The sequence below is a fragment of the Zootoca vivipara genome, chromosome 3 (assembly GCF_963506605.1).
Source record: "Zootoca vivipara chromosome 3, rZooViv1.1, whole genome shotgun sequence".
Lineage (NCBI taxonomy): Eukaryota > Metazoa > Chordata > Lepidosauria > Squamata > Lacertidae > Zootoca > Zootoca vivipara.
In genome coordinates this window covers 64,504,434-64,531,093 of record NC_083278.1, presented here as the reverse complement: position 1 = coordinate 64,531,093, position 26,660 = coordinate 64,504,434, and the positions used below count along the sequence as shown (strand labels likewise).

At 40.2% G+C, this 26,660-nt stretch overlaps 1 protein-coding gene across 11 annotated transcripts in view; it reads left to right on the top strand.

Annotated features, from left to right (window-relative positions):
* The window catches only part of SYNE1 (spectrin repeat containing nuclear envelope protein 1), a 293,499-nt gene that overhangs the window by 252,871 nt on the left and 13,968 nt on the right, over positions 1-26,660 (top strand). For 8 of the 11 annotated variants that reach the window (XM_060272764.1, XM_060272762.1, XM_060272760.1 and 5 more), the window contains 14 exons: positions 2,899-3,061; positions 5,069-5,256; positions 6,294-6,444; positions 9,994-10,176; positions 10,355-10,492; positions 12,284-12,475; positions 13,132-13,465; positions 14,866-14,934; positions 16,740-16,882; positions 19,331-19,457; positions 22,088-22,299; positions 24,089-24,289; positions 25,162-25,290; positions 25,749-25,961. In XM_060272764.1, the coding sequence (XP_060128747.1) occupies positions 2,899-3,061; positions 5,069-5,256; positions 6,294-6,444; positions 9,994-10,176; positions 10,355-10,492; positions 12,284-12,475; positions 13,132-13,465; positions 14,866-14,934; positions 16,740-16,882; positions 19,331-19,457; positions 22,088-22,299; positions 24,089-24,289; positions 25,162-25,290; positions 25,749-25,961 (2,443 nt within the window). The remainder of the gene's footprint in view (positions 1-2,898; positions 3,062-5,068; positions 5,257-6,293; positions 6,445-9,993; positions 10,177-10,354; positions 10,493-12,283; positions 12,476-13,131; positions 13,466-14,865; positions 14,935-16,739; positions 16,883-19,330; positions 19,458-22,087; positions 22,300-24,088; positions 24,290-25,161; positions 25,291-25,748; positions 25,962-26,660) is intronic. The other 3 variants (XM_060272759.1, XM_060272758.1, XM_060272761.1) reach the window with 2 other exon arrangements.

The following is a 26,660-nucleotide window of genomic DNA, read 5'->3' as shown; positions in this document are numbered from 1 at the left end:
CTACATAATCTGTGGATATATCCCTCAGACTTTGATTCTAAGCTTACCTAAGTCAAAGCAGGTTTACAACGTGAGGTTTTGGTTCAGTTGCTGGTGTTTAAAACTTAAAAGTGTTTATTTAATTCACACTTTCCTTCAGGCAGAGATGGAAAGCTGCCTGGTTTGTTGCCAGAAAAACCTGCAAAAATGTCTAGAGGAGCACCCAAGTGTTTGCTTTCCCTGCCCCCGCCCCCAAGAATATAGAAATTAGAAATAAGGAAAATGCCGCAATTAGTCTCAATGCTTTTATTTCTTACCTTATTTTTACTTTTAATCTGTTTTCGGTATTGCTGTTTCATATATTAACCAACCAGCAAAGCAGGAATTGTGCCTTTTTCCAATCCCTCTGTAGATCTAAGTAAGTCTTTTTCTCTTCTGGCTTCACTTTATTTTTATTTCAAGGTACAGTGCTTTTAGCTCCACCTGCAATCGTGCAAATTTGCACTGTGAATGCTTCACAATTACAGGGTGAGAATGCATGATTGTGACTTATCTACCGATTTGCTTTTTAATTGAGACCGTCTGTGAGCGTAGTAGGTAAGCCACACCCTTTCCATGCGACCGCACAGCAGCAGCTCTAGGGTGTTCAGGCATGATGGGAAAACAATGCTTGGAGATCAAATTGGGATCTGTCAAGCTAAAGATTCTAAAAGCTGCACATGCACAGAGTGGACCTACGTACCTTTTGGTTTAGGTTGCTCTCTCCTGACAGACTGGCACCTATTCCAGCACTTTGGGTCTGAAAAGGCAACTATTGCATATACTTTTTGGAATATGTTATATGTTATATTCAGAGGGCAATATCCAAGGCTCACATTGGGGAGGGGAGAAAGAGCCTTCAGTGAAATCCTATCTTCTGGACACTCTCCCCACCACAACCATTTTAAACCAAATTATGCCTGCTATGGCCATCTAAACACAGGAGCCAATTCCTAGGGGCTGAGGTCCCTTTGGCCCCCCAATAAAATATTTGAGGGGGTTGCCCCCAAAGTTAATGAGCATTCCCATTCAAATAGGGTGCTAAGGGACCTATCAGAAAAGGTAACAGGACCGGTCCCTTCTGCGCCCTGTAATTGAACACTGTAAAAACACTCTGGAATATCTTTTATCAGGAATCTGATAATTAAAGGGAAATTGTTTCCTGGGGGGAGGGGGGAATCCATGTAAATCGCCTATAAGTTTGTTCATTATTTTTCTTGTTTTGAAAATAATTGCTTCATCTGCCTTCACTAACTTTCCTTGCTAGTCTTTTTCAAGGCTAATAGGGGTGAAATTGTATGTAACATATTTTGCTTTAGAAATATTTGATAGATTTGCTGTCATGAAGAAAATGAAAGTTGTAAAATCAAAGTAAATCCTTTGGGCGCATTTTGTGTGTCATTGTGACAAATAGTACTTGGTTTTCTAAACATAACTGGATATGTTCTGCTTCTAGGTAATATTTCTTTCAAAATCCTTCAGCCTTCAGTTGACTATCACATTTATGTTGTGAGAAGAGCAGTTTGTTTATATAACACTCAGCCACTACCGGGATTTTGGAGAAAATTTTAGAAAGCACTTCTTTTATTTGTGTGTGTGATTAAGAGTGCTTATTATAAATAATAATATTGTTTTAAATTTAGATTTGAATGAGAAAAAAATACAATTTAATATAACATGCTTTAGCCCTTGGGAAACAAAGTGAAATTGTATTATTGCTTATGAAAGTTATGTTCCAAAAACAGCCAAACAGAATTGTTAATTTTCTCTTTATGCACCAGTGTACTTCTAACAAGGTTTCAATAAAGGCCCCTGCAGATTAGTAAATCTGTTCTTACCGAAGTTGACAAATGGCTGTTTGAATATGTGAACCAGCCACTTCTTTTCTCCCCATGATCCCTTCCATCATGTGGAAGGTCCTATGGAGAAGTATAAGTGCTGAAAGCCCACACCTGTTTTCTATGCAATCCTGTATGTGGGAGTAAAGAAGTACTTAATTGTACAGGGAAGAAAAAATAAGCAAAATAAATTGGCCCAAAGATTTTTAGGGCCAAGTTTTTTCTGTTTTATATCCAGCTTTTGTTTGAGTTGTGCCAACGGTTCGTTGTGGATATAGCTTAACCACAAAAGACAAAACACTGTTCTGCATCAATTATGTTGTTACAGATTAAAATGTTAGCAAAATAGTGCAATCTTGGGTTGGGAAAAATGTGATAGCCCCACATGAAAAGTTATGCACTGATTAAAGAGGTCTGGATTCCCCATAACAACTACACAGTTGTTGCACTAAGAAAAAATAACCTGAAGAATTCTGAATAATAGCTCATTTGTGTGCTAATCAAGATAAAAGTTATGGTGGCTATTATCAACGGCAAACACTACTTGGACCAAAATGGGTACCAATAAGTCTTTTCTTTCTCTTAACAGCACTGCATCTTGAAAGAACTACTTCTATTGTAAAAAGAGTAGTGCTACTGTAAAAAATAATGCTACAATTTACTCTTACATCTGAAAGCATTTTGTTGTTTTGTTTAATACTCACAGTGTGTTCTAAGAACTGAGCTGTAGAGTCCAAGACTTCAGAAATAGGGTTTGTAAAGATAAATTTCAGTTTTTTCTATGTATATTAATCTCACAAAAATGTTTTCCTACTTGGCAGTGCCTTCTGTATCTTCAAACTGTAATAAGAGATGTGGTCATGAAATAAGATACATTTTGTTAAAAGTATAGGCCCTTGTTTATAATATTTGTACCTAAGAGCGTGGTGTTCAGATGTAAAAGCCCAACTACTTCTGTACAGAAAATCATGAGAATAGATATGCTGTTTAACAATGCAGACTATTTAGTAACATACTCATAATCTTGCCTGTGATCTTGCAGGATGAAGAAGCTGAAGGAGACCCTGGTGGCAGTCCAGCAGTTGGATAAGAACATGAGCATCTTGAGATCTTGGCTTGCCCACATTGAGTCAGAATTGTCCAAGCCCATTGTCTATGAAACATGTGATTCCGAGGAGATTCAAAGGAAACTAAATGAGCAGCAGGTAAAACAAAAATCTGAGGTAGAAGAACAAAAAAATCATGAAACACCCACACTCCCCATTGCACAAAGGTGAGAGTGATCCAAGTGTGGTACAGGCTTGGGCCTGCTGTATCCAGCAAGAGGGCAGTGAGAGGAAGATGCCCTTAAATTTCATGGCAGGTGATGCTTATAGCATTACTCTGATAGAGTCTTCTGCTGTCAACATGGAACTGCTCACTGACCCTACCAAATTGCTACCAAATGAGGTAAGGCACTGTGATGTTGTGTCTAGAATGTCAGCTTCTGCTGTAATTAGCTTTTCATTGTGTGGGAGTTTTGGAGTGGAGTGTGACTCTGCAGCTTTGCCCAGACACTAGTACTAATATATTCAAAGTAAAACTAGGTACCATTTATTCACAATTATACATTGGCATAGCAATGTATCTAAAATGGGTTGAATTTGTACCCCACAGTCAAAGGGTACAGAGTTGAAACTAATGGACATAACTCAGTCATTGTTGTTAATTTCAGTGGCCTACTCTGAGTTTCTTTCTTTCTTCGGTGATCACTCATGGCTGAGTAAGATTGCCTTCCATGAAAACATGTTTATATTACTACATGTTTCACAAGAATAACTCCAGGATTTAGAAATTTTCAGTAATCTCAAATTTGTTGTTGTACTTACTGTTCAAGTTCAGTCCAAATGGGATACTGTAAACTGTTGAATCACATGCTTAGGGTTAGCTTCTTTTATGAGGATGATTCTATTGCCATATGACCCAGCCATCCATCCATTTAGTAATTTCCTTTTGAACTGCATATATCACTATGTATACCACACATGCATCTCACACTAACCTTTTTATCTATTGAATTGTTTCCAGCCAAAGCTGGCCCTTGAGGAACACATACCATCCTTAGCCTGTATTTTAAAATAATATAGTCTATATTTATCCATATTCTTCCAAACAGGGATCATATGGGACCATGAAAGATGTATATATGGCACAACATAGCAGATACAACCCAGAATTCACCAGTTTTACTCACCATTGTTCACATCAATAATTCTTGTCTGGGACAAATCCTGTCAAAGTTAACACGGTCCTGTTGAAGATGCACACTTGCACAGTTTTGTGAAATGTTACTAGAAAATTTTTCTAGATCAATTAGGCTCTGATTTGATAAACAAAACCCAATATTTGTTAATCATAAATGTTCACTAGTGATTAAAATTAAGCTACTTGCCTTTGTTGGCATATTAAATATTGCAAAACTTAGTTTAACATAACTCCCTTTAATTCCAGACTTTAAGGTTTGTATAAACTATGCTAATTACTTGCCACAATAAGTTCCCAGCTGTTAAATGATAGAGAAGTGACGATAAAGGCTAAACAAAGACAATTTTAGTTTTCAAATCAAGTCGTTGCAGGGAAGCACTTTTGGTGCTTTGAAGTGCCACTCAGTTGTCTGACACCTGAAAGAGAAGTTACTCAGAAATTCAATTCATTTGATTGTATAAGGACTGTTATTTCATAATTCAGCAGAGAGGTATGAGAGGATTTTCAAAGAACTGCTCCTAGATATACTCAGTATTAAATTGAAAGAAATGAGTGCTTACTTTGTGTAATCCATAATTTGTATATCAATGTTATCAGCATAACTTTTTCCTTCTTTTTTAAGAAAAACTATTTGTGCTAATATAGCTAATACAAAAGGCTTTGCTTTACTTTTACTTTAGAAGAACAAAGGTGGGTAGGTATGTGAATGACAGCTTCCCTCTCTTCCCTAAATGTCACTATTTCACTGGACCTTACTTTTCAGTACATGCACTTAGAATCTGAGTCAAAAACTGTTGGACAAGTTGATAGCCACTCATCAGAATGGCTTTTTTTGTAATCAATTGCCAAATTGGTTGCTTTCATCCATTTCTGTTCCAAGTTTGCCTTGCTTGCTTCTGCTGCATATTTTTTTAAGCTTGCCTCCTGTTTTGTCTAAGATGTTTACAAGTTCATCTGTTGACCTATAGGAGCTGCAAAGGGACATAGAGAAACATAGCACTGGAGTTGCATCTGTCCTCAACCTTTGTGAAGTTCTGCTCCATGACTGTGACGCTTGTGCCACTGAAACAGAATGTGACTCCATCCAGCAGGCCACACGGAACCTGGACCGAAGATGGCGGAACATCTGTGCTATGTCAATGGAAAGGCGACTCAAGTAAGCACTTGACCCAGAGAGTCCTCAGATGATCCTCAATACCGTATTTCTTAGAATGGATGAAACCTTGTCAGTTCTGTATTCAACAGAGTATCTGCTGCTGGATCTTGGCCCAAATCTTTGGGCTGGATCTCAAAAGATGGGCCAATAGAGTTGTGTGCATATAGTTCAAGCAATCTGATTGTGCCTATATAGTTCAAGGAATCTGTTACTGCTGCACATCCTGAAAACATATGTTTTGCATGAAAGATCCCAGGTTCAATCTCTAGCATATCCACTCAGGGCTGGGAAACACTTCTCTAAAACCCCAGAGAGCCATTGCCAGGCTGTGTAGACAATGCTGAGCTAGATGGGTGGTTGATCTCAATATAAGGTAGTTTCCAACATCACAGTGAATGTTTTGGGGATGTTGGGTTGTTGTTGTTGTTGTTGTTTTAAAACCCATTCATAAGTATCTTGATGACCATTTTATTTTCCATTGATGACTTACAGTTTAATGCTGTGAGTCCCTGTATGATTAGTAATTTGCTATACTGCATGCTGGATATACCAATTCATGTGCTAGTGAAAGGAAGCCTCCAGGATGTTTTGTCCCTTAAATTCAACATTGGGCAACTACAGTGTTTAGTGCACTGAGAAAGTTTCTTTTTGTGCTCAGAAATCATCGGAGAGCAGCTGTAGTTTGTAAAAGCAAGATTGCATTTCTGGACCTATTCTGCTCAGCACTTGGTTTATGGTACCCTTATTATAAACATCTTACAATTTTTATATGAATTCCAAATGAGAATTTGCCATGTATAAAGAGAAAAAAACAACAGCCCACAGCTGTCTTGCTCCAGCTCAGCCAGCAATTTATGTTGCTTGTTAATCAAACTTACTGTCAAGCTTTGGTTAAGAATCAGTTATTGTTCTGTGCAACTGTTGTTTGCTTGGGCATGCACCCTTATTTCCCTGTTGCAGCTGGTGAAGTAAATAAGAAGTTGAAAAATCAATAAAGTGAATCACAGCCTATCCTCATTTTTCATTTTCTGCTTCAGGATTGAAGAGACATGGCGACTGTGGCAAAAGTTCCTGGATGATTATTCTCGCTTTGAAGATTGGCTAAAAATTTCTGAAAGAACAGCTGCTTTCCCTAGTTCTTCTGGCGTACTGTACACGGTTGCTAAGGAAGAACTAAAGAAATTTGAGGTGACTTGTTACATTTGAAATATATTACCTTTTGATCCTATTACAGCAGCGAGCGTGTTCTTGCCCTGTCAGAGAACATGTTACTTGATAGGGAAGTTCTTCATTAATATAGAATGATTAATACTTTTGCAGCCATCTCATGAGAAATAATTGGCTAGAGAAAAAGACAGGTCACTCTTTCCATAATGCTATAGGCCTCAGTTTCTTCTGCCCACCCACCCCTCCTTTAGCACGGCTACAAGAAGGAAATGGGATGTTTTCCCTTCTGTTTTTAACTCACTGTAGTTAATTCTTAAGTCCTAAACCAGACAAACTAGTTAGCGTTAACTCTGAGTTAAGTAAACAAGCTAGCTTCAAATCTGGTTAATACTGGCTTGTTTTCCTAAACTGTATTTCAACACCAATCACAGTTGATGGTTCCAGCCTAACAAGTATCCATGGTTAGTTGAAAATTGGAAGCAAAAGCTTCTAGTCCAGGCATCCCCAAACTTCGGCCGTCCAGATGTTTTGGACTACAATTCCCATCACCCCTGACCACTGGTCCTGTTAGCTAGGGATCATGGGAGTTGTAGGCCAAAACATCTGGAGGACCGCAGTTTGGGGATGCCTGTTCTAGTCTCATCCTTGAGAGAAGTGGCAAGAGGAGTGTGCACAAGGCTCATGCATGAATGCTAAACAGTGAGTTAGCAATATGTGTGAATGTAGCCATTGTTTCCAAATCTCCAAACCATGCTTTGAATGAATGGGAATATGTCTTTACTTCAGGCCCTCAAGAGTCTTTAAGGTAAAGGGACCCCTGACCATTAGGTCCAGTCGTGACCGACTCTGGGGTTGCGGCGCTCATCTCGCGTTATTGGCCGAGGGAGCCAGTGTACAGCTTCCAGGTCATGTGGCCAGCATGACAAAGCTGCTTCTGGCGAACCAGAGCAGCGCACAGAAACGCCGTTTACCTTCCCGCTTGGAGCAGTACCTATTTATCTACTTGCACTTTGACGTGCTTTCAAGCTGCTAGGTTGGCAGGAGCTGGGACCGAGCAACGGGAGCTCACCCCGTTGCAGGGATTCGAACCCCCAACCTGATCAGCAAGCCCTAGGCTCTGACCCACAGTGCCACCTGCGTCCCTAGGGTCTTTAGTTACTGCTTAATTCACCATAGGTAATTTTTAACCTTCATACCAGTATTGGAAAACAGCTTCAAAATATAGTTTCTAATTCTGGTTGGGAGAGTATATGCAAACCATAGTTTGCCAATTTCAATGCAAGCAAGCAAGCTTTGCCTGAACCAGGAAGCAGCTAACTAGCTCTAATTGGCATGATTTAGGGGACTGAAAATATTTCATGTAAACCAACACTATGAGTTTTCTGATTGTACTACCCGGTATGTAGAGAACAGTTCAAAACATTCCTTACCATCCAATTTCACGCAAGTTTTTATTTTTAAAAATTTGTAATTTCCCACCATCCTTCCTTTTCTCTTCCATTTCATTTGCAAACTATTGCCATGCTCTTCCAAGTAGGACTTCATCATGCAAACACTCATATGCATTATTAGGTTTGCAGGATGTGTAATCAATTTCTCTGAAGAAAAAAGTTCTTCAAACTTTTCTTCTTACTCATTTCTTCTGCCCCTAATTCACTGAAGATTCATATAGTTAATGATTTCCACTGAAACTCAACCAAGTATAGTTTAATTAGCCTTTCTTATTAAAACTGGCTTGATTTCATCTTGAAGCTAGTGTCCTGTAATTTTTGTCTCATCTCCTTTTATCCCAACTGTTTCAAATCACTTTCCCCTTCCTACATGCTGAATTGTATAATTACTGTAGGAAAAAAATTAACTGTTCACTAAAAAGCTCCCAAAATCATTCTAGTTGGCTTTGGAACTTTTCTTTCATTCACTATTTCTATATTCTGTCACAGAATAAGGATTTAAGGTGACAAAAGGCAAAAGAGGGTGAGATTCCTGTAACAATTGTGTAGAAGAGGAACAGCATCGCTTTCTGAAATTCCACCTTCTATATATAGTTTCTTAAAGGCACAGGAGCCTCTCCTTGTTTGTGAATAGTCACACCACAAGGTTTTAAAAAACCATACATTGGTCTTTTTTGTAGAGTTTGCATGTACCATTTGAAAGTAAATAAAAAAATGGTTATCAAGATTGGTCTTGAGCAGGCATAGGCAACCTCAACCCTCCAGATATTTTTGGCCTACAACTCCCATGATTCCTAGCTAACAGGACCAGTGGTCAGGGATGATGGGAATTGTAGTCCCAAAACATATGGAGGGCTGAGGTTGCCTTTGCCTGGTCTTGAGTTTCTCTGATTATGTCCTTAATGCTGCTTTTGGTTGATTATCAGGATGAGGATTCTAAAATTCTAGCTTAGCTGACGGTTCTCACTCATGCCATTGCCATTAACCAGAGACTGGGGCTTCAAGCTTAAACTCACCTAGGAACAAGTCTAAATGACTTAATTCATTTTTGTGACTGTGTGACTTAATTCTGAGAAGATATTTCTTGATCTTCACTGTAAACGAGGTTGCTAAAGTCAATATAGAAACACGTTCTTGTTTAATACAGCACTGAGAGCTTGAAAGCATGTGCAACTGTCCAGCCTTTGAACAAAAGTTACTAACAGATTACATCGCAGCTGTGATTCACTAGACATAAGGACTGCCTGTTACAAAATGTATTTGTGATACATTTAGAGACAGGTGCATTTTGTTTCTGTAAGAGATACTTTGCTGATCTTAACACATGTTTTGTTCCTCTGATTACCATTTCCATTGCATTTGAAAACTCTCTTCTCTTCTTTTATCCCCCTTTCTACGTTCTGTATTGACATTAAGCCTGAGTTGTTAATTTATGGGAAGAATCCTGTGGGGATTTTTGCTGCTTCAAAACTTTTAATAACTCGAGGAAAAACACCAAGCTACAGGACAACGGAAAAATTATGACTAGCCTCTTTAGCCAATTTCTTGTAATGGAAAATTCATTCCCACTCCCGGTGTTGATTTAGCACACCCAAACACACACACACACGCACACACACACACACACCATCTACTTAGTTTTCCAAGAGGATATTTTGTAGGATCATAAATGATTACTGCCCAACATCCTATCTCAATCCTTGAATTCCCATAACAAAAAAGGTTTTGATCATATGAGACTCACAAATGGAGAGAATGGTGTTGTACCCTGCATGCAAGCTTCCCATAGGCATCTTATTGGCCACTGTGAAAACAGGATGCAGCACTTTTGTTCTCATCCGGTCACATCCCAGTATCACATGTGTTGTGTAGCTCTGGATTCACTTAAGGGAAAACTGAACTGATTTATTCTTAGTAGAATATTGTAGCACCAATCAAAAGTCACTTCTTCAATTACCCCTTCATACATGCATGTACTGTAATATCCTTGATAGTAATTTCCATCTACAAAGATCTGTTCTGTGGTACTGTTGCCAAGGTCAAGGAAAAGGAAAATACAAACCATGATTTACAGAGGCCAGTGCTCTAATAGGCTCTTTTGTTGCTGCTATTCTTGTAGGCTTTTCAGCGGCAAGTTCACGAAAGCCTGACTCAGCTGGAACTGATTAACAAGCAGTACCGCCGCTTGGCCCGAGAGAACCGCACTGACTCTGCTTGCAGCCTCAAGCAGATGGTCCATGAAGGAAACCAGAGATGGGACAATTTACAAAAGCGAGTGACCTCCATCCTCCGAAGACTTAAAGTATTTCTCCATTCGTAGTTCATTCCTTATGGTGGTATATTTTTGGATGGGGGGGGGTTGCTGTTGAGAACATTGCAGTTTTATTAATTGATGTGGTGCTTGTGGTGGTTTTATTTAAGTTCTTTTGGTAAAGTTGAAAAGCTATAAGCATTTAAATCAGGTTTATTTCCTTTTTTAGCATTTCATTGGTCAGCGTGAGGAGTTTGAGACGGCACGGGACAGCATTCTAGTCTGGCTTACAGAGATGGATCTACAGTTAACCAATATTGAACATTTCTCAGAGTGTGATGTTCAGGCCAAGATAAAGCAGCTCAAGGTATAGAGATACAACCTATACACACAGTAACAAAAACAAACAAACCCAATAAGCACTTTACACATTATTTAAAAGGTTTATTCAAGGCAAGTTTCATAAACATGAAAATGGAAAGGAAAGCACTAAGTGGGATTCTCAGTCCACATCAAGTAAATCAGTTCTGACATGCGAAAGCAAACAGATGACATCTGAAAGTTTAATTGTTTGTTCACGAGTTGCTTTTCTTTACCCATATTTAGAGAAGAGATGGAGAAATGCCCAGCACAAATCACTGGGTTGTATCTAAAGTAGCACCAAGTAAGCCTTCCATCAGTGCAAGGATTTCCACTTGCCCAAGAGCACCACCTCCCCCGCGTGCTCCCTAAATCTGTACTGGATTTACCCTCAACCCTCCACAGCAGATATGGAGAGGGGACAAGGTGCACACAGGGGAGTAGAGAGGAGAAGGTCCCTTTGCACAAGTGAACATTTTTGAGCTGATGGGACATTTCGGTTGGACAGCACCCAAGCTTTGTCCTAACTAAAGATTCTCATATGGAAGTTGCCTTATACTGAATCAGGCCATTGGTCCATCTAGTGTAGCATTATCCACATTGAGTGACAACAGCTCTGAAGGCTTTCAGACAGTGAATATTTCCATCCCTACATGGAGATTCTGGGGATTGAACCTGGGACCTTTTGTAAAGTATGTGTTCTGCCACTGAGCCACAGCCCTTCCCTTCCACGTCACAGTGGGAAACAGTAGATGGAGCAAAGATTAAGGGTCCATTGTCATTGCTTCTCTTGGTGGCAGTTGTGGTTCCCCATACTCAGAGGAGTTCCTGGATTCATGTCTTCTGCCAAATGTCTAGGTTGGTCCTATGATACTAGTGGCATGTTTTGTTTTGTTTTGTTTTGTTTTGTTTTGTTTTGAAGTCAAGTTGACTTTTCACCTGTGTGCCTATTTTGCATTAGCTCTGCAGTATAAAACAACTAAGGATACTTTTGTTCCAGGACTCAGGTGTGTGTGGTGACAGAACTGAATATAGACTCCCGGCAGTAGATGGGATCACCTCTTCTGTCTGAACTTGCCCACAAATTATATCTTTTGGGCTATTGCTGAAGGCACCATGACTGAACAACTGTGTTGTAGATGGTGCCTCAAAAAACACTTATATTTTGTTTACACTGATAACTGTTTAAATATTATAAAACCTTGGTATGCACCTGAGTCTGAAAGAACTTAAATAAAAGTGAAATTGTCACCAACTAACAACAGATTAGGAATGCAGGATCTCTGTGTGTTATTTCCAGGTGGTGTATAATAACAAAATAAAATAGAATACAATATACATTATCTTTTTTGATCAGCTTCTTAAGCAGCTTGACAATGCAAGAGCATGGCTTGAGAATCTTTATGTTCTTCCTTCTATTTTGTTTACCTATGGGATAATCAACTGCCTGGTCAGCTGGGTGCTTGTTGTATACCAGGCTTCAGCAACCTGGTGCCCCACAGATGTTTGGAATTACCACTTCCATCATCCCTAGCCAGTGCTGGTGAGGACTGATGGGAGTTGAAGTCCCGAGAGATCTGGAGAGCACTAGGTTACAGAAGACTGATTTAGATACTCTCCATAATATAAATGTTTTATAGATACAACATTCTCAGTAAATGAACCGGTTTAATGGTTATCTGAACTGTCTTGAAATATCTGCATTTAAATAACAGGTGGTATAATGATCTTTTAATTAATATGTTTACTGGAAACATCCCCCCCCCCCTTAAAATGTCATTATACCTATGCTATGTAGGCCTTTCAGCAGGAGATATCATTGAACAACAACAAAATTGAACAGATCATTGCCCAGGGTGAGCAGCTGATAGAAAAAAGTGAGCCTCTGGATGCAGCTGTCATTGAAGAAGAGCTTGATGAGCTTCGGCGATACTGCCAGGAGGTCTTTGGCCGAGTTGAACGGTATCATAAAAAACTAATCCGCCTCCCGGTAAGTCCCCCCCCCCCCACCATAAGCAATTGTTTAAAGCCTTACAGAGGTAGGACATTCAGTATGGTAAATTTAAAGCTTTGTGAATGCATAAGCATGAAATTTGCAAGATCAGAGCTACACAATCCATAATGGACTGCACAGTGGATCCCACTGGACCATTATTTTGTGTCTATGCAGAAAGGTACACTTCTAAATCTAAATAGGCATCATTATTCATTTAAGTTTTCAGGCTGAAAATGCAAAAGAGAAGTACATAAGAAATATTTGGAAATCAGACTGCTTTTTTCAGAAGATGAAAGAAAAGGACCTAGTCCTGGTCCAAATGCATGACTATTTGGGCTCATTTCCGAGATACTGCAGTAAATTTCCTGACTGGAAGGAGATGTTATCTAACAGAGACAATTACCTGAAAGGCAGCCATAGAGATGAGTACTAAACATACAAGACATGCTTATTTTTAGCTTATTTTATTAGTGTTATATGGGAGTTTTAAAAACAACAACACACCCATAAAACCAGAAAAGAAAGAAGCATAATGAGAATGTTGTGAGTTTGAATGTTACGCAATGACACTTTTATCTTACTGACCTAGCTAGAACTAGCACTGGTCCACTGAGAAGACTATTAATTGACTCTTTAATGTTTCCTTCTAGCTCACAGATGATGAGCATGACCTCTCTGATCGCGAAGTGGACCTGGATGAAGCGGGAGATCTTTCTGACATACACTGGCATGACAAATCTGCAGACAGTGTCCTCTCCCCACACCCTTCCTCCAACCTCTCACTGTCTCTTCCCCAGCCTCTCCGAAGTGAAAGGTCAGGACGTGACACTCCTGCTAGTGTAGATTCCATCCCCTTGGAATGGGATCATGACTATGACCTGAGCCGAGACCTGGAGACGGCCGTTTCTAGAGCGTTGCATTCTGAAGAAGTGGAGGGGCAAGAAGACAAAGAGTTTTATCTCAGAGGAGCAGCAAGCCTAGCAGGTATAATCACTCACTCATCTCTAATCCCTTTATACAGCTCTGCAGAGACATTTCTAAATCAGATGAAATGGGGCTGGGTCCCGTCCCCCCCAGGACTTCTGCTGCTGACCTTTATTGCCCTAGTTCTTGGCATAAAGTTTCCAGTTACATGACCAGCTCTGACATATGGTTGCTTTTTAGGAAATTTTCATAGACTGTCAGAGAAGGAACTGGAAGAGATTTTTTCAGACAGAATAGATTAGCTGGCACTACCCTATTAGTCATAGCAGTCACGGAAGGCAAATGTTCTTGGAAAACTTTGAGGTTAGTTAATAGCTGGGCTTGAAGACATTGTGGTTCAGGGCCTAGTCTCATGAACTTTGATGAATTTCATTTTTAATTAGCCCCCATGTGTTGAACTAGTAAAGGGGATGCTTCTGCAATGCCAGCTGCTGTATTCCAAGCCACCACAGTGATGTGTGAAAAATCACCCCACACTGCCTTGCCTAGCACACAGCTAAGGTCTGTGGAGGCAAACTCATGGGTGCCATGTTCAAAAAGGAGCAGGCACACCCCTTGTTTAGGTAAGACAGGAGTTGACATCAGTGCCATTTTTACTCTTAAGACTCATGGGTTAAACATGCTTACCTGTGTGATCATGCTGGTCCTAGAAAATAACAACATGCAGAATATTTTAATAAGACAGTTTCTGTGGGACAGTGCAGCAGAGGTAAAAGGATGGCGTCAACTTGATCCTGTGAGTGTTTCCATAGTACTATGGAATTTAATGAGGCTTTAAAAAGTGAGCATATCTGCCACAAACCTAAGCCTGATTTATATTTTTGTGTCCTGGCCTAATACATAGTTACAAAACACTGATTTCCATGTCAAACAGGAAGCATGTGTAATCAGTTATACATACTCCTAACAATACAAAAACTGAGATTTAGCTGGGAATTACAAGAACATCCCTGCTAGGTCGGTCAGACTAAAGGCTGACCTTACCCAGCATGCTGATCCCAGATGCTGTTCACCAGTAGGTCCCAGGGTGGGCTAGAACTATTTTAAATAAATAAATAAATAAATGCAGTTAAAACAAATTAAAGTCACAGAATAGGCTGCTGTTCATGAGGATTCATTACCAGAAGTACAAGAAGATGCACGTTTGGTCCTACTGAAATACACAGTTCTGGTCTCTCATCATGTACTGTAATTGAACATTTGGGTTTCTCCTTATTGCCTGTTTCACTTGGATCCTTGAACCATTTTTGGAGAATCCGCAAAGATTAATTTCAGTTAATGTCTCAAAAGCAGTAGAACTGGTGGTTTACTCTCCTTTTGGGAGATTCAGTGCCTGAAAGAAAGGAGAGTGAAATAATTGTTGATAAGCAGTCATTTTGGGTTGTGTTTTATTTTTCCAGATATAGTGATCCCTGGGAGCCCCGAGGCCTATATAAAACTTACTGAAAATGCTCTTAGAAATGTCTATGGTAGGCAACAGAAATCATATAGACTGTCAGACCTAAACCACCAATAACACTTTCTTCTTTCTTGGCACATCTGCTTTCTTAGTCACTACTTATCCCAGCCACTCTTCCTCACATATCAGTACCAGCGTGTTGATAGAAAATAAGGATATTTGCTTATATATTTAGTATTCTGCTTAGAATAATGGTATTAATATTCCTGTTGCATAGCCTATGAGTTGAGGGGGAATATGCCATTCATGTAACTTGTGCTTCCTGGGGAGAGGTGGGAGATAGAAATCATAGAATCACAGGTAAAAGGATATTTAGGATAACACACTGCTCAAAAGCCAGAGCCTCTGACTTACATCTTCCTTAAACAAATCTGATGTGCATTATCACTAACATTCCACACACACACCCCAGAATGAATCAGCTTGGGAGGATTGGGAGAAGAGGGTGTGAAAATAGGATAACATCTCCCTCTCTGATTCTACATTCTCTAACCCTCTTGCACAGTTTGAAATATCACAATATTAGTAAGATACAGGCTATTGCCCAATATTTCTGTAGAAGAAATAAGGCACCCTGAAATGGCTTTAATGGAGGAGTTTTTAAGTCATTTTCCACAGCAAAAGATTTGTCCTATGGTCACTGCACTGCTTTACAGTTTAATTTACTGTTGAAGGCCATGTGCTTCCTGATTTCCATGAGTTTTAGCATAATCCCTTCTTGCCATACCAGAAAATTAGCAGTAATGCTCAGAGGCATTACAACTATTTTCGAGTTTTCAGGAAAATATAAGAAAACTTTATTTATTTGTACAACGCTGTACACATGGGTATACACGTGGGTGGCGCTGTGGTCTAAACCACAGAGCCTAGGGCTTGCCGATCGGAAGGTCAGCGGTTCAAATCCCCGCAACGGGATGAGCTCCCGTTGCTCGGTCCCAGCTCCTGCCCTCCTAGCAGTTCGAAAGCACATCAAAGTGCAAGTAGGGAAGGTAAACGGCATTTCTGTGCGCTACTCTGGTTCGCCAGAAGCGGCTTTGTCATGCTGGCCACATGACCCGGAAGCTGTACGCCAGCTCCCTTGGCCAGTAAAGCGAGATGAGCGCCGCAACCCCAGAGTCGTTTGTGACTGCACCTGACGGTCAGGGGTCCCTTTACCTTTTTATACACATCTATATTCTGGCGTATAATACGACTGGGCGTATAAGACGACCCCCAACTTTTCCAGTTAAAATATAGAGTTTGGGATATACTCGCCGTATAAGAAATACGACCCGGCGTATAAGATGACCCCCCGACTTTTGAGAAGATTTTCCTGGGTTAAAAAGTAGCCTTATACGCAGGAATATACGTACTCAAAAGTTAGCCCTTTTGAATTCAGAGGGACTTACTCTCAAGTAAATGTGTATGTGCACGCTGAGACTATAAACTTCCCCAACATTTATACAGGGTGTGTAGGGAGTGCAGCAGTTTCTAGGCTCTTACCAGTTGCCTGCTTAGCACAAATACTGCAAAATGTCTGAGGATACAATGAAACGAGTGCAGAGTGCTTGGTCTTCCAGAATTGTTTTTGGGAATTGAATTTTCCTGATAGGTCCTGCCTAAAAATTCTTCATTTCTCAGTACACACACTAACCAACATAGTTGCAGATATGTTTGTACAATAGTTACAAATCTAATTGTCACCTGCATGCTATTGTAATTAACTCTTTGTCATGCTTTCAAACCTAGTAGCACCACCTTCAGTTTTTTCTCCTTCTCACTGAGACATTTCAATTTGTTGGTTTGGCAACATCTATCTGTCTATATTTTCTACAGGAGAACCGTGTTCCTTAGAAACACACATCCGACAGCTTGACAAGGCCTTAGACACCAGCCGTTTCCAAATACAGCAAACGGAGAACATAATCCGCAGTAAAACGCCAACAGGGCCGGAACTAGATTCTAGCTACAAAGGCTATGTAAGTATTGTGAGCTTAGCCCCCTGGTGGCTGGACATAAAATAACTGTCCTTGAGTTAAAGAGCCAGCAAAAAATTATAAGGTCCTGTGACACCAATATACTTTGTGGCACAAGTTATCACAGGCTACAGCCTGGTTTGTCAGGTTTATATTGGTAGAAGATACAAGTGTTGTGTTTCAGCATGCAAATAACCATTGCGGTTATGGATCATCGCAATGCACACAATGTGGTTACATAAGAAAAACAAATGAGGTACCACAACAAAAATGTTGCTGCTATTTGTAGTGTGTGTGTCTTACCTGAGCCAGTTGCTGATGGGGTTTGTGGGGGAGGGGGTGAAAGTTCGCATCAGATATAGTTCCTTCCATCAAATGTAAAATTTATTATTCCTTTTAGTTGTTGCATATTAACTGCAGCCACTATGCATGGAAGTCAATGGAGCGTGAGGTTTCCCCCAGCAATTAAGTGATTGATTTGGACTGAGTAAATTTAAGTAATCCCACCTCTGGATTGCAATATTAACAGTGTGCTACACCACAGGAAAACCACTCTTGTCAGCCTATCACTTCTACTTGCAATAGATATAAAAATGATTTGTACTGCGGGATTTTTGTATACTATTTTGTCAGCCCAATCTGAATTGTGGGAACAGGGGTGGGCGGAGAAAGCAATGGATAACACTGCAGGATTGTTGTAAGGTACTATCAGCTTCAGCCCAGCTTGCAGTATGGATCTAATACCTCTGGACAACACAGTAAATCACCTAGAGTCTGACTCACAGTGTGAGAGATACCGTACACTTCTGGGCTGTTATAAGTCACTCTTTTCTGGGAATAGCTACTTTAGGCTAATAATTTAGGGACAGTGAACTGCTTTGCTTTGGAATTTTCCTTATCAGGGTTGTTTCTTAAATGTCTCACACTGAATAAAAACTGAGAACTGGTAGAAATTCTTTCCTGCCTTTAGAGTTTGAAGTCACTCGCACCTGGTTTAGGTGCATTAAATGTTTTGGGTTCTACACTGATATCATTGGGCAACTTTTTCTTCCCTCCCTAGAGACAGTTAAAATAACTTCTTAGTGTGAACCAGGAAGTGATCAACCCAGATGATGGTGTTGTTTCTTCCATGTACATTTTCTCTTTCCTCCTGTTCAACCACTCTGTTCTATTTCTCCATCTCAGGGTTTCCCCCACACCCTCTCAGTCTCTCGGCATTCTGTGCTATGATAGGGCTGTTTGTAGAGTTGTAGAGTTCTCCTTTTGAAGCTTTTTTCCTTCAGATTTTTTTTTTGGGGGGGGGGGGTACATGTGTGCCACCTAAAGCTAAATCCATACAAAGACAAGCAAGGCTTGAAAAATAATTAAAAACAGGACAATACTAGGGGGGGGGGGGTAAAGGATCTGGGAGTGAACAGATTCCTCCTCAGATTTCTTGAACGCCAAAATGAAAGGAGGAAGAGCATTCCAGCAGTCAGGAGCTGCAATGGAAAGCAGACACAGGCAGGGAAGAATAGAGCTGGTAACTTATGAAAAAAACAGCAACTTAATAAATCAGTGCTGGGGAGACAGCAGAGGGAAAGGAGAGGCAACAGTAACACACACACACACACACACACACACACACACACACCAACATTTTGAAGATTTGTGTGACATGGTGAACTATGATCTGGACAGGTGGGCAAGGATACAGTGAGCCATGCAACTAGTTCTGCTTGTGCAGGGGACTCCTGGACAGCTGCCGCCACCACCATATCACACAGGAAACCTCTTTTGAAACTGATCTCTCAAAAACAGTTTGTGATGCATGAAATCCTAGAATTGTAGTGTTGGAAGAGACCATGAGAGTCATCTAGTGCAACCCTTTGCAATCTTTCTTTTAAAAATTGCACTGGATGTACACCTTAAGTGGGGTTTTTCCAAGGGTTTTTAGATCCCAGTCTGGTGAATTACTGTAGATTTAGTACTTGCTCAGCAACAACCCACATCTCACTAAAGAAAACATTAACAATAATTCCTGAAGTGCCTGTTAAAAGCGAACTGTGGTCTCAGTTTTAGCTCCTTCATCTTTATACTCTGCATTAGTTTCTTAGTTAAATAGCTGGAATTCCAGCAATAGCAAAAACATTTCTGTTGACCCATAATCACTCTCTTTCTTGTGTTTAATTGCCATTAAAACAAGGGGATAGCCATACAAAATTTTCAAACCATTGAGAAAGTGGAGTTCTACCTACCACATCATGGAATGACTTATATGAAGAAATAGTAGGCACATTGTTTTGTAGTTAGAATCTTAAGATATAATCCCATGTATTAAACTCAGTGGGACTTACTTCTTACTCTTCTTCTTGCTTCTGAGTAAACATTCCTAGGATTTTGCTCTTAGTTCTGTTGTTTCTCCAGCATGGTCATGAATAATGAGAAGTGGTTTCTCTGTTTTTCAAACAGATGAAACTTCTGGGTGAATGCAGTGGGAGCATAGATTCAGTAAGAAGACTTGAGCACAAACTGAAAGAGGAAGAGGAGAAGCTGTCTGGATTTATTAACCTGAATAGCACGGAGACACAAACAGCCGGTAAGTAATATTCAGAACTGAACTTGAAATGTGAGGAAAACAAGTGATAATGACGTGCAGCATTGAACCATGGAAGCACATCGTATACCGTTTGCACATCTGGGTGACAGCTGTTTTTTGGATTCTTTACAATCTGATTTTGGAGCAGCACCGAGACTGCAGTGGCAGCTTTGGTTAATGGTCTTTACCAAGAAATTAGCAGGGGATTGCACAATCTTTTGGAATCTTCGGTTCACTGTTTGATCATGGGACACACAATATCATTGGTACATCAGGATGACAACAGTTTTCTGGGGCTCTTATCCAATTTCATTCTTGAGACAATATTTATGGAAGCTGGCTTAAGTTGTTCCACTCATTCTGAGGGAGAGAGATTCAAGAGGCTGATGCGAGTAATTTCCTAATGACTTTGTTTAAAGACTTGTATCAGGGTGACACACTGTCTATTTTAAATTTAATGGATTGTATGAAATGACTTTATGGGTCTTTATAAGATGGTGCCTTATAAAATACTTATAAATCAAGTATTTTCCTTGAAGCTCTTAGGGTAGACTCCTCTATGCACACTTAGATAGGGAGTAAGTCCCACTGAGGTCAGTGGGGCTTTCTGTGAGAAACAGGCATGAGCTTGCACTGCTGTTTTTCCTGCATGGCACTTACTTAATATATGTTCCCAGCAAATGTTGAATGTTGTTATAGATTTTTTTAAAATAGTATATCTCAGAAACTTGGTGCTGCTTCCGTCTTGGTTTATGTTGAGGCAGTGGATCGAAGTGAGCTAACTGAAATGGAATTTATGAACAAACTGGAATACAGTAAGCCCACAACTTACACACATTTTACTTGTGTGCCTTCAGCTTCATGTGCATGGCAAAACAAACAAACAACAGGCAGAAAGGGGGTGGGGTTCTGAGGGCAATGACTTTGGCAATCCCACCCGCCATTCAACTCCAATGGATTTTGAGTCCCAGTGCTTTTCTTCTAGAAAAATAGGTCCTGGTACTCAGCATGAAGTTATTACAGTAAATGCCACATTTGTAAGCAATGCTTTTCTTCTAGAAGAAAAGGTGCCGGTAGTGTCTACCCTTGAGTACTGCCAGGGAAAAAAGCACTGGTTTTGACTATACTTGATTTTCACTTTAGGCATGAATGTAACCCCCACATAAGTTGCAGGCTTACTGTAATGCTTATTGGGGGTGTGGTTTTTAGGTTATGGATGAAGAGAGCAAAGCTCCATATTTAATACAAATTAACAGGCTGATCAAATATAAGTGCTACTGGAGGTCTGGGTAGCAGTCACCAAGATGAGAGGAAGCTTTATTGATTTCTGTCATAGCAGTCATGCAATTAAAAAATAACATGAATCTCAACCTGAAATTAGAAGTGGGTTTTTGTTTTTGTTTTAAGATTTTTGCCTTGGAGTCTGGAACTTTTTGTAATGGTGGAGCCAGGGGAGTGAGTGTCACAGTTAATTGAATCTGGTGGGAAATTCTCAGACTGATTTGCTTGTGTGAAGCTTCGTTATAGCCCTTAATGAAAACAGCATAGTAACCACCCCTTTCATTAGTTAATTTAGCATGTCATGATAATGATTAGTGCAATTTTTGGATGCTGTGGTAAATTAATCAGCACAACTCCTTCTGTGAGAATTGTCTTATTTGGGCTATTACTTTATCAATTAACAGCGTATATATGCCGTGTTTCTCCTAAAATAAGCCATACCCCGAAAATAAGCCATAGTGATAGGCAGTTTAACCTTGTAGGTTAAACTGTACCATACTTAATAAAAAAAATAAGACATCCCCTGAAAATAAGCCACCGTGTATTTTTTTGAGGAAAAATAAATATAAGACGGTGTCTTATTTTTTGAGAAACACGGTAGAGTAAATACAGAATCTACGTTTCCTAACAAAATGTCCACTATAATGGGTGCAGTATAACTATGTGTACCATAGTCCTGAAGCCATTTCAGAGTGAGGGAAATGCTTCCTGCCATAGGTGCCAACTCCCCGGGTGCCCGAGCACCCACAAAATTGCACATGAAGGGTCCGGGCACCCACAAATTTCAGTGCCAGGGCCATGCACACTGCATGTAACCCACGGCCCCAGGCATCCATGGTCGTGGGGCCAAGTTGACACTCTTGCTTCCTGCCCTCAAATTATTAAATCTAGAGAGAACATAAATAACCATGAGGATTTCAAAACACTTAGCAACTAAGTTAGCCCAAAGTTAGGCTTTCAGAAAACTTCTGCACCATCAGTACCACCAGAGCCTTGCTCAGCCTTAACTAGAAGGGACTCTGAATGTCTCTCTGTGAGCTCTGTACACATTCTTTCCTCCATGGTGCCCCTATCAGTGGTATTTGGTCCAGGCAGCCCCCAAGCTCAGTGCATTACTTTTCATTCTAAGACTGGGTGGCAGGCATTCACTTATATGAGTGTCCTCAGGGGTTACTATTGGAATGGAAACTAAATGAGTCCCTGGTCACCCCAGAATTTAACTTGCCTCTGTCTGCACATCTTCACCCTAGATTTTGTTTCTTGATCATGCTAACGTGTGGTGGAATATGGCAGGGGGCGGGGGAGTCAGGCAGGAAGTTGCTCTTACAGAGAAACCTTTTTCCCTTTAGGTGTGATTGATCGGTGGGAGTTAATCCAGGCCCAGGCCTTAAGTAAAGAACTGAGGATGAAACAGAATCTTCAGCAATGGCAGCAATTTAGTTCTGACCTAAACAGCATCTGGGTTTGGCTTGGAGAAACTGAAGAAGAGTTGGAACAACTGTGTTGCCTTGATCTCAGCACGGATATACAAACCATTGAGCTGCGGATTAAAAAACTGAAGGTAGGTTCTAATTCCTGGTCTTCTTTTCTGTTGATTTTCTAATATGCTTTATTTTTGTGAGGTGCCATTTCAGCTCCTTTTGAAAAAGCACTGCCAGTTTCTGGACCCTGCGCTTCTTCATATACTAAAGGACTGGAAATGAAAGGCTATGATAGTCAATTTCATTGGAGTTTTCTTCTTCTTCTTTAAGTCGTGCAGTATGCCAGTGTTTATATTCATTTTATTATTCATTCATTCATTCTCTTCATATCCCACATCTTTCTCCAAAGACACTCAAGGTGGCAGATGGTTAAGATGGTTGACAGAAGATTTTGCTCTAAAGAGGCAAGCCAAGGGGAGGGCAACCAGGCATTCTTTACAAGGAGCACTATGAGGCTGCCAACTCAGATCAGCTAAATTCATGGCATTTTGAGAGAACCAAGCAAAGAACTCTGCTTGTTTACCAGTGCACAGTATGGTCAACATCAGACTTCCTTTTGGTTAATATTTTTTCTTTTGGAATTTGTCAGACAGGGACTAATGCCTACACTCTAGGTATGAATGAGTTTAACAGTGTATCTTATGTGTGTATGAGATACTTCTCCAGGTGGGCCCATAGCTGTTTCCAGAATATCCAGAGGATAATTTCCTTACATGAATCTGGCATTAATATTTCCTTTGGGCCTGAATTGGCTTGAATTAAAGCCTCATAAACTAAGGCTCCAGTACTTCAGCTAAGCCAAATGATGACATCAATTCATTTGCTCTAGAGACAGGTAATTCCCTCTTTGATGTGAAATTCAGAGGCTTGTTCTAAATTAGACTAGTCCAGGACACAGCACACTATCTGTCTCAGCTTTTTGACATTCACACTTTTTTACTTTTTTGAAGTTGTATGGGGCAGATTCAGCTAACAACTCCCACTAACTAGCCCACAATGGGTTCCACTACTATAGTTGGGCTTTCCCCCTTCTCAATCCCCACACCCCAAACTCGTTTAGGGGAATCTGGAGACCCTCCAGAACAGCATGGGCAGGGGAGGGGGATCATTCCACATAGTAAACAGAAATGTTTATCCTGATGGAACAATTGCCATAGCACAACCTTTAATCCTTCCCAAATTATTTAAATACTTGCTTCCAGATGACATGCTTATTGAGCATTGATCCTAATTTTGTTTAAGGGAAAGCTAGATGATGATGTCTATTTAATGAGCATTCATCCTCATTTGTTTGATGAGAGACTAGACGACATTGCATCAAAACAACTACTATCCCACACTTTCCAGTGCAATTTCCATTCACTTCCGTCAAAAAGTCATTTTGGGGGGGGGAAGCAGATTTCTTGCACAAGGCCTCCCAATCCACTATAATTGTGAGATCTGAATTTGCCAGTGTGTAATTGAATCCCCCACACTCCAAAAATAGCAACAGTCTGAAAGCAGGTTATGTGCATAGCTGCCAAGTTATCCCTTTTTTTAAGGGATTTTCCCTTATGCTGAATAGGCTTCCTCGCGAGAAAAGGGAAAACTTGGCAGCTATGGTTATGTGTACCGTCTGGAGTATGAAAAAAGTGCCATAAGGCTTTATTAGTTTGTTCTGAATTCTACTGCAAACATTAAATCGGAGCCATTTATAAAAATGGGTTCTTTCTAGTCAGAGGCCAGACATATCACTTTTAAAAATAAAGACACAGTAACTGTCTTTTAAGTTATGAAACTTTAAAAGAGATAGTGGAACTTGTTTCTTCTTGAATTTTCAAGCATGTTTCCCGTAAAAAAGCTTACTCCCGTCTCTCTTCAATCCCCAAGGAGCTACAGAAGGCCGTTGATAACCGCAAAGCCATCATTTTGTCCATCAACCTTTGCAGCTCAGAATTCATGCAGTCTGACAGTGAGGAAAACAAGAAACTGCAGGAACGGTTGTCTCAGATGAACATGCGCTGGGATCATGTCTGTAGTATGCTAGAAGAATGGCGCTGTTCACTGCAGAACGCTCTAATGCAATGTCAGGTCTGTTCTGCTCTATGCAAAATCATTCCCCTTTGACTCTCGGATTAGATGTTGCACCAATTACATTCATTTTCTTAAATGAGTTACTTTAATGTGTGCACACCATCATATCCTGCCTTGAATATATCACAGAGACATTTTAGACAAGAGCATAAAAAGCAAGTATTTTTAAAGCCCAGAAGCCTAATTACTATAAGATTTTGGTGCGTTAGGTAAAATCTGTTGCACATTTCCTAAATTGCTTCCTGAAATCTGCCTTGCACATTTTCTATCTTGATGTTTTTGGCATATTGTTAAGGTGACAGGCCTTATACCATATGTAGGATTTTGTTCCTGTGAAAAGTAATTAAAACAAGGATGTAATATTAGTAGCTACTTCCTGTTCAGCGCATTAAATACTCAAGGCCATCAAGAGTGTGCCATGTTACACAGAACAACATTACATATGTTTCATACTGCACTTAACATGTTGTTCATACATAATTTTCGCCAATCGAAATGTGGTTTGGAAGATCAAGCTGTGCAGAATTGCTTTGTTTTCCCCTCATATGCCTGCTTAATATAATGCTCTCTGGTTTGTTGTTGCTACTGAACCTGAGCAACCACTCCAAAGCAAAACTGCAGACTGGTTCAATTCAAGTTTACAGGGGTCGCTCAAACCAGTTTGCCAGTTCTGACATCACAACAGATTGTAATTTGACAAACCTAGAAGTGTTCTGTTAAGTCAAGTGGGGCCAGGGAGCGGGAAGAAGGATGTATGCACACAACTCATTGCTTGGAGGATCAGATAATGTAAAATTTGAATGCATCTTTGGAGTTCTGGGCAGCACAAAAAACACATTTGGCATTAAACTTCTATCTATCACTTCTAGGATTTCCATGAGATGAGCCACGGTTTGTTGCTGTGGCTGGAGAACATTGACAGGAGGAAAAACGAGATTGTCCCTATCAATCCAAATCTGGATTCGGACACTCTGCAGGATCACCACAGGCTACTAATGGTACAGTACCTTTCTCTAAAGGAACAATAATTCAGAGATAACAAAAGAACATAGAAACTAGTATCTGGAACACATATTGTGATCCTTTGGTGCCAATTGAGAATGCATATTCCTGATATTGACTACCAGGAATGCTAAGATCTTCTTGATTTGGTATAGAAAGCCATCAATCTGTTTTTAAAACATTTTTCTTTGCAGTGAGAACCCTGAAATAATGACATATTTATAGAAAATGCAGAACTTACAAAATAGTGTGCAGTTCAGACATGCCTTTAGAATAAAATGTCAATCATTAATCCTCTCTTTTGAATTTGGATATCTCTTTTTTATTTGCAACAGCAAGCATATGGTAATTTAGCTTTACTTGTCCGTGTTGCTGAGTTTTAAGATCAGAAAAATATTTGAATTACATTTTGACTCATTCAAAATTGTATCTGATTGCCCCCCCTTCCTGACAGCAAATAAGACGCGAACTGCTAGAATCTCAGCTGAAGGTGGCATCTCTTCAAGACATGTCCTGCCAACTACTAGTCAATGCTGAAGGCAAGGATTGTCTAGAAGCCAAAGAGAAGGTCCATGTGATTGGAAACAGACTCAAAATGCTCCTTAAAGAAGTTTCACATCGCATTAAGGAGCTGGAGAAAATCCTAGATGTTTCAAGCAGTCAGCTGGTAAGTCATTCTGCCATGGCAAATCTACTAGTCATTGTAGCTGTTCACTGCTAGGTTGCTTCCAGACAAGTGTTTGTTGTGACATCATTCATGCAAGTTTTTTTTTTTTTTTGCAATGCACACATGGCATTATTGGCATCAAAATGCTTAGATCACTGCCCCCACCCCCCACTTTAATCTGAAGTTACCGTTTCTGGGGGGAAATCCAGTTGCCGTATTTTCCGCTCCATAAGACGCACCTGACCAAAAGACACATCTAATTTTTAGAGGAGGGAAGGGGGGAAAGCCCTGGGTTTTTTGGGGATCAGCTCAAAGTTGTGCAGCTTCTTGCAGCTTCTTTTGCAAATGGGAAAAGCCCTGGTTTTGGGGGGATCAGCTCACAGTTCTGCAGCTTTTTTTTGCAAAGGGGGAAAGCTCCATTTTTGAGGATCAGCTCAAAGTTGCTGAGCTTACCTTGCAAAGAGAAAAATCCTGTTTTTATGGTGTTCAACTCACAGTTCTGCATTTTCTTTAGGAAAGGAAAGGGAGCCATTTCTACAGTTTCCAGACAGATAATATAATCAGCCAGTCACATGTCGCTGCAGCCTCCGTCTGCAGAACATTCAACAATGGAGACCTGGGCAAGGGAGCTAGCTCCCTTATCTCCCTCCCCGATCTCTTGCAATCAGCTGCTGAGTGGGTTCCTTTCAACTCCCTCTT